This window comes from Arachis ipaensis, chromosome B02 (genome assembly GCF_000816755.2).
Source record: "Arachis ipaensis cultivar K30076 chromosome B02, Araip1.1, whole genome shotgun sequence".
NCBI lineage: Eukaryota > Viridiplantae > Streptophyta > Magnoliopsida > Fabales > Fabaceae > Arachis > Arachis ipaensis.
This window is the reverse complement of record NC_029786.2, coordinates 108,061,989-108,070,327: the sequence shown is the minus strand read 5'-3', so window position 1 is coordinate 108,070,327 and position 8,339 is coordinate 108,061,989. Positions and strand designations below refer to the sequence as shown.

At 29.2% G+C, this 8,339-nt stretch overlaps 2 protein-coding genes across 2 annotated transcripts in view; one reads left to right on the top strand and one right to left on the bottom strand.

Moving 5' to 3' along the window:
- Positions 5,433–7,182, top strand: LOC107626441 (vacuolar protein-sorting-associated protein 37 homolog 2; the record flags this gene model as incomplete). Its single annotated transcript, XM_016329321.2, is given in 6 exon segments — positions 5,433–5,492; positions 6,187–6,274; positions 6,403–6,442; positions 6,563–6,609; positions 6,695–6,815; positions 6,914–7,182. Coding segments are annotated over 6 exon segments (517 nt in total), but the record flags the coding sequence as incomplete, so codon positions are not given.
- Positions 7,087–8,339, bottom strand: part of LOC107626440 (dnaJ homolog subfamily C member 28) — a 2,185-nt gene continuing 932 nt past the window's right edge. Inside the window, exons 2-3 of the mRNA XM_016329320.2 lie at positions 7,919–8,249; positions 7,087–7,600 (exon numbers count right to left, since the gene is read on the bottom strand). Coding sequence (XP_016184806.1) covers positions 7,508–7,600; positions 7,919–8,249 — 424 coding nt within the window. The 3' untranslated portion in view covers positions 7,087–7,507. The remainder of the gene's footprint in view (positions 7,601–7,918; positions 8,250–8,339) is intronic.

The following is an 8,339-nucleotide window of genomic DNA, read 5'->3' as shown; positions in this document are numbered from 1 at the left end:
AGTTATTTCTTTTATATTAATATTTTTTTAAAGGTTTAATTATTCTATTGGTCTTTATAGTTTTGCAAAATTTTCAATTAGGTCTTTATATTTTTTTTTCTTTTAATTAGGTTTCTGCACCAATTTTTTTTTCAATTAGGTCCCTCTTGACAGTAATTGGCTTAATTTTATAAAGATCTAACTAAAAAAAATTTGGTGCAGGAACCCAAATAAAAAGAAAAAAAAGTGTAGGGACCCAATAAAAAAAATAGTGCAAAGACTCAGTTAAAAGGAAAAAAAGTACAGAGATCTAATTAAAAATTTTGCAAAATTATAGGGACCAACAGGATAATTAAATCTTTTTTAAACTTAATATTTTGTAATAAAATTTGCAAAAGATATATTTGTTTAACACACATAATAGAAATATTAATTTGTCGACAAAAATAATTTTCTGAGACTTTTAAATAATAAAAATATATTAAAAATCAGAGTGTCCAACCTGAATATTTGTTAGAAATTAATTTAGATGTTTACTCTAAAAAAACTTAAATATTTATTTTAGTATTTACGTTTAGATTCTAATTTTAATTTTTTTTAAAGCAAGCTAAGTAATTGCCTAATCTTTCTTAAATGTAAGTACACATCCACATCAACCATGTTAGTAATTTTTTTGTGTGATTGTTTTAAAAAATTACAACACAAACTTAACAAAATGTAAGGTATTAAAGTTACACGATAAAACAACCAATTTAGATTGGTCGCGTGGTCAACTTACTCATCCGCTTAAGTAAAGTATCGGGGGTTCTAATATCACTTTGTGCATGCAACTACCCATTAGTCCAACGACAGACTCTTAAATAGAGTTTAGATCTGCGACAGATCCGTGGACAACAAAAAAAAAAGTTATACGATAAAAAAGGTTAAAAAAAGTAAATGAGGTACATATAACATTAATTCAAAGTTTAAGAAAGTAAAGTGTACTTTATTATTATTATTATTACTATTAAAATGCATATTTGAAAAATAAAAAAAAGACTCAGATTATAAATTTGTACATTTTAAGACTATCAAAGGCTACAATAGGCACAGGAATGTTAAAAGGATAAAGTGTAATTAACCCTACTAATTATATGCTAATTTGAATATAATTACTAAAAGGCCAAAGCATTTATGTAGTGATGAAATGAACAAAGCTAGGCTGGCAAACAAGTTGGCTAACATGGGAATGTAGAAAAAGGAAAAATACCAATTCATATGCAAATGCATCATCCTCTTTATTATTTATGCTTCTGGCCCTCATGACCTGAAATTCTGTTTCCTTATAATTCAAGCTTTGATTAATTATCTCTTAATTAACCAATTTAAATGTATGTGTGGATTTATTGATACATACATGTTCATATGGCGCATCATATGCTGCCACAAAATCACACTTTTGAAGCCTAAGATCAAGAACAACCTGTCATATTAATTGTAAATAGCTAAAATTCATTGTCCCTTTTCCTTCAAATAAAGCAAATTTCTATCCCTTAGTAGTGGATCTAATGCATTGGTGTCTCTTTTATTTATTTTTTTGTTTCCCACGGTATCCCCAGTACGACAGGTCAAGGACTAATCCGTCGTAGATCGGAGCTCCATCTAAGAGTCTGTCGTTGGCCAATAGGTTGCTGCATGCACAAGGCAGGATTCGAACCCCTGACACTTGCTTAAGCGGACGAGTGAGCTGACCACTCGACCAACCCAAGTTGGTTATTGGTGTCTCTTTTATGTTTATTCATGTTTTAGTTATTTTTCCCTTGTAACTGCATAATTTAATTCTTCTTGCATGTTATTCGTAACATTAACAATGAGCACTCTGGGAAAATGACAGTAATTTGGTAAATGAGGATTTAAAAAATGGAAAATAAAGGGAAAAATTTTAAGATTAGAATTGAACCCGAGTCTCTTAGGTAAAAGCTAGATATCCTTACCGCTGGACAACAATGGAATCATGTTTGTCTTTTACCATCAAATTTAAATATGATATATTAGATAAATTGATAAAAGGAAAACCATATATGTTTTTGAAAGTGCCAAAGTGTTTAAAAAAGAGGATATGTTGTTAGGAAATTATTTTAATTTTTTAATTTGTTTGTGGGTAATACATATATTAATTGTAATCACAAATTATGCTATTTTAAATTAAATAACTTAAAAAATGTTGATCTCATTTATTTTTATAAATGTTAAATTAAATAAGTCATTATTACTTTTGATTTGGAATTAAATGAGAATAAAATCAGATATTATCTTTTGTTCTTTAGATAATTATCTTTTGGATTTTAGATATATTATCTTTTGGACTTTAGATACTATTTTATTTGGGCTTTAGGGTTTAATGAGTGCCAATGCTCAAATATAAATAGTGCCTTCAGGATTTCGGTCCCTAATATACCAAAGCCACATTTGTTGCTCTTTTTCCATCAAAAGAGTTGCAGTTCAGCCACCTAGAAATACAGAAGGCTTTGGTTGAGGAGGATCGAAATAATTACAAAATCCAGACTCTTCCAATCATGATTCATGTTTATGAATTCAGTACGCTTCCGCATTCAAGTATTTCCTTTTTTAATGATTTAACATAGATAATCTTTGGGTTGAGAAAATTCCAACATATGTATATAGAAAATTTTGTTAAGTGTACCAATTCACTGGTGTTTTAGTTTTTTTAATTGTTAATCTTAATTATAAAATTTATATATAAGATATATAATTAAAATTAACGATTAAAATTTATTGAAATCTTTATCTTTATTCTAATACAAATGGGGAGTTCATTTGCTGACGTGGCACTCATACGTTGAGTCTGGGAGTTTATTTGCTTAGGTGGTTATTTTCAAATTTTAAATTATATATTTGGATTGTTATACTTAGGTTGTTATTTTTTAAATTTTAAATTATTTTATTTAGATTTTTTTTAAATCTTAGATTGTTGTAGTTAGGTTGTTATTTTTTAAATTATAAATTATTTTATTTAGGTTGTTATTTTTAAATTTTAACACTATTTTTTAAAAATTTGTTGATTTTGTTTAGTATTATTTTTTAAATTTTTGTAGATTTTTTTCAAAAAATAGAGCTACATACGTATATTTAGAATTTTAAAAATTGTTAATATATTTATTTACTTTATCTGTAAATTTAATTTAAATTTAAATTAAAGTCAATCAAATTAAAAAAAATTTAGCTAAGAGTCCATTATAAAAGTATAAGTTATGAGATATGTGTAGCACTATAATTTAAAGTACATCAAACTCTTTCTTTACATACATCCAAAATCTAAAATTTCTCTACTTATTCCAATGGCTAGTATTCACAAAATCGCAGAAATCAAACATACAATCGACAATTTGTGTGTACGTATACGAGTGATACGGTTATGAACGGAAATTCTTCATTGCCATACTCAATTGAGATGGTTTGGCCCGACGAAGACGTGGTTTTCTATTAATATTTTTTTATTTTATTTTAAATTTATATTATTTATATTTTAAATTTGTTTGTTTATCCTCATCTAATTGTTCTTTGATTTTTGTTTATCAATTCTAGGGAAGGAAAAATACACGCCTCGATCAAGAGGGCTCTTGTGTCTCGATTAGTAAATCTGCTAAAGGAAGGAATATCTTATCAAATAAGATATTTTAGTGTTGGACTCAATAAGGGTAACTTCAATACTACACATCATGGGTACATAGTTAATTTAAACTAACGTACTGATGTGCATAAACTTTTAGAATTGTCAAGTATCCCACGATATGAATTTAATTTTGTGATTTTTGACACTCTCTATGCTCTTGGGTACCATTACACCTACTTAGTTAGTAAGTTTATTATTTTAGAAAAAATATAATTTATTTATAAATTTATTTATTTTATTGATAAATTCGGCTGTATTTTGTTTTTAACAAACTTATTGATAACAATTTTTTTTTTAATTTTAAATCATTCCAGGTGTTATTGAATATCTTGATGGAATTGGGAGTGAGAAGTCTCTTGAAAAGAATGACAAATCTATCCAATACTCTGTTATTGAATTAGAGATTGATGATAGATAATCATATATTTATTTTACAATTTAAAATATATAATTTAAAATTTAAAATTTGAAATTTAAAATAATTTAAAATTTGAAAAATAACAACCTAAGTATAACAATTCAAATATATAATTTAAAATTTGAAAATAACAACCTAAGTAAATAATAATTTATAATTTATAAATATAAATTTAAAAAATTTTAGTGACGACACCTAAACAAATAAACTCTCAGACTCAATGTATGAGTGTCATGTTAATAGATGAGCTCTCCATTTATATTACTATAAATATAAATATAAAAATAAAGATAAAGATAAAGATAAAGACAAAAATAAAAATTACAAAACTACTAAGATAAAAGAGACAAAACATACTAAGTATGACATACATGTTGTTGTATATTTTAGTGATCAATTTGATAGTTTAGAAAATAATATTAAAAATTAAAGTAAAGAGCTGAAGAAATATTAGATTGAATTATTTTAATTCATTTGAAAGTTTCATTCATAGATTAGATTAAAAGTGTTTTGATTTTTAAGTTGATTCTCACAATTTATACATGACATTTAAAATGTCAAACACAGAAATTAGATTAAAAGTGATTCCAAATAAAAAAAATAAATTTTAAATACAGATTTTTTTTCTCAATAAAATGGATTTTTTTTAAATCTCATATTAAAAAACTTTCTATTATGTAAGCAATAAATTTCAGTTGCAGGCCAAGAAATAATAGCTCAAATGACATGGTCTTCCCATACTCAATTAAGAGGTTGCAGTTTCGACTCTTCCTATCTTCAGTAAAAAAATAAATAAATAAATAAATTTCAGTTGCGGTGGGAAGATTTCTTAATGTTAAGAAGAAAGAGAAAGGTAGACGGAGTCATAGATTCACATTCACACACGCGTTCTACATTCATTCGGTTCCTCAAATTCAGATACGTTTCTATTCATCAATGTCTTCAATCTTCACTAGATTTTGGTAACTAACTCTTCATTCTCATCCTTTTCATTTTCATTTATATATTTTTTCATTTTCAGTTATATATATTTTCAGCTAAGATTCAGATAGTGATTTTTTTTTTCTATTCTTATTGTTATAGCTTGAATTTTAATTTTAGTTATCATGAATTGCAAATTAGTTATTAAGTAGAAATTTTGAATTTTTGGTTAGGTTTGTTTTTAGGGTTTGATAATTTTTTTTGCAGATTAGTGTTGCCTTCTATGGAGTAGGGCTTAATTTTACTTCTTTTTATTATTATTGTCATCATTATTTTTTTAATTCTTAGGGGATCACAAGAACAAGAACAAGAACCATCTCACCAACATTTGCATCAGTCATCTTCAATGAGCTACACAAGTTCTTCTTCTTCTTCTTCTAGGCCTTCACATGTTCCACCTGCTGAAGCTGCTGGAGTTATTGCTGCTTTGAAGGACAAAAGGTTCACCTTAAAACTACACCTTTTGAAATCAGTGTTTGATTGATTCCGGTTTCGGTTTGAATCCTACTGGATTTGTTAATTATTGTGTAGTTGGGAAGCATAATTTTGAAATAGTATCACATGAAAGAGGGTTGGTTTTAGCTACAATATTCTTGTGCTTAAAGCTTTCAATCATGTTAAAGAAATCTTAAATTGCTTGGATGGTAATATAGCTAGTTCTTTAGATGGTTGCTCTTGAGCTCTTGAGAGGGTTCTATCAGTTAGCATTCTCTGATCAATCTGAAATTATGGTAGAAAGTGAGAAAGGGAGAAAGTGAGTCTAATCACCATTGAGTTAAGGTAGTGGGATTCAGACAAAATAGGGAGTGGATCCTCTGCGGTGAAGAAAAAACTGAATGGTGTCAATTGTGATCTCTCACTCTTCATTATACTCTCTCTCATTTAATTTTGGCCCCACTTATAAAGTTAATGGTGAGAGATCATACTGCATTTCCTCAAGTGTTGAAAAAACTGGAGAGGATCCATTTCCCACAAAATAGAAGTTACGAATTCAATGGTGATTAATCTCTTACTTTGTTACTTTGTAAATCTTCTCACATTACACGTTAGAGGATCTTTTTCCGAAATTATGAACCATTTAATTCCTTGAATGATAATGATTTTAGTGCTTTCCCCTTCTTTACAAATTTGCCAGTGTTGATGAGTTGCGAAAAATTTCGTCCGAGAAAGATGCTTATCAACGGTTTTTACAGTCGCTTGAACAGGTCAAGATTCAAAATAATGTAAGTTGCATGTTATTGCTTCACCTTCAGTGCTTGATGTAGAAATAGTTGTGTTTTTTACATTTGATCCTGCAATGACTATACTTATTTATGTTCTTAACCCCTTTTTTGCTGAATGATATGATCAGCTGAAAGATGAACTATGCAAGGAGAATATGCTGCTTGTTGGTGAGATTTTTTATATTTTATTTTATTTCTTTTATTATCTGATAAAAATACGTTTCTTGAACATAGTAATCATTTGTTGTATTATGAGCTGACAAACAACTTGTGTTTTTGTTAACTCAGATGAAAATCTACAAAAGGAACCTCGTGTTTTGGAACTAAAAAATCAGGTAAGAAGAAACTGAAGGAAGTAATTCTTATGATTTGTGTAATTCTTATGCCAAGTGTGGAATATTCAACATTCTATGTAAACAGTGTAGAATCATTCGGACAAGTGAACTAGCTGCTGCACAAGAGAAACTAAAGGAGCTTGAGAAACAGAAAGAAGAAATGTTGAAGTTGAGTTCCCTACCATTCCTTCTTCATAGGATTCAAGGTATGCTCTGAATAATGATAATCAGTCATTATAATACAAAGTTTTATCCTGATCAAAAGTTAAAACCTTCCTTATCATACGATACAAAAAATTCGCAGGGGCTATGAACAAGACTGAAGAAGAATCAGAAAATCTGCACCAACAATTACTTGATAAAGAGATTGATCTTGGAGCTTTTCTGCAGAAATACAAGAAGCTACGTATTGCTTATCACAGTAAAAATCTGATACATCTTGCAGCTAGAACATCAAATATTTGAGAACCAAATTATGAAATATAGAACTTGAGAATGTAACTCCTTGTTTGTCAAAAGTACAGAAATCAATAATCTCTGGTTACATACGTCTATGTTCTTTCTTTAATCTTATTCTCCATTATCTTTATCATATCATCAAGTGACAAAATTGTCTTTGCAAATATAATATTTTCCCCTACACTAAGACTGAATAATACTATCACAATATACTTTATCTTTAGAAAACCCTGTTCACATAAGGGATTACTAAAGTTCATATCCTATGCTTATAAGGCATAAATTAAAGTAAATTTTTTATGACAACTTGCTTGATTACTACATTCTCGTTGTATATATCTTGATCTTCTTCCATTTCCCTTGGTTGAAGAACCTCTACAACGGTAACCAACTGGCTCCAAAGATAAATACTAGTAGTAGCAAATAGCAACACCGAATCTCAGTCTTGTTCTTGTAAATAACCTAACTCTTTCTCCCACTTGAGACCAAACATTTGCCTACCAAAAGGCACAATGAGATTATACCGGAAAACCTACAAAATAAGTATAGATTTATTCGTTATTACACATCATAAATATCAAAGAGTGCACATTTCCCTATTCCTAAGTCCTAACAATTAGCAAACAATAACAACCAAGTCTTGTCCAAATTGATGGGCTCAGCCATAATCCTATAGTGTCCAATCATAAATCACATTAACATCTAACCTTATCCCAGTAAGTGAAGTTGGCTATAACATTGTAGTGTCCAATCATAAATCATATTAACATCTAACCATATATCCATCAGAACTCCTCTCCCCATTGCTAGAAACAAAACCCGATTTTCATAAATAAATGACTTAACTCACCATGTTGTTAATGTCTCTTAGCTGCAATTTCAGAGCCTCTGAACATTCATACCACTTAGAGTGATCTCCACTGCATTTACTTGCCCAAGCTTTCTTCAAGGCTGTCCTGAATTCGGACACCTTAGATCTTATCTCTTTGTTAAGCTCAACCCACTCTGGTGCACAACCATTTTTGGACAAAATCCTGTATAGAGTGTCTTCAGCTGGATCAGCATGAGGGTTTATGTCGAGCTTAAGCGGCTTCCCCTTCCCGGGCAAGTTCTCAAAATGGCCTTCTTCCATGGAATGCCATATCCTTTGCTCAACCACATTGATGATGTCAGTTTCAGACCTGTCCAACATCCAACAGGTATTGTCAAATAACAAATACTAGAGAATGGGGGAACCAATTCATCAATTCCTTAACATGCTGGCAATTTTT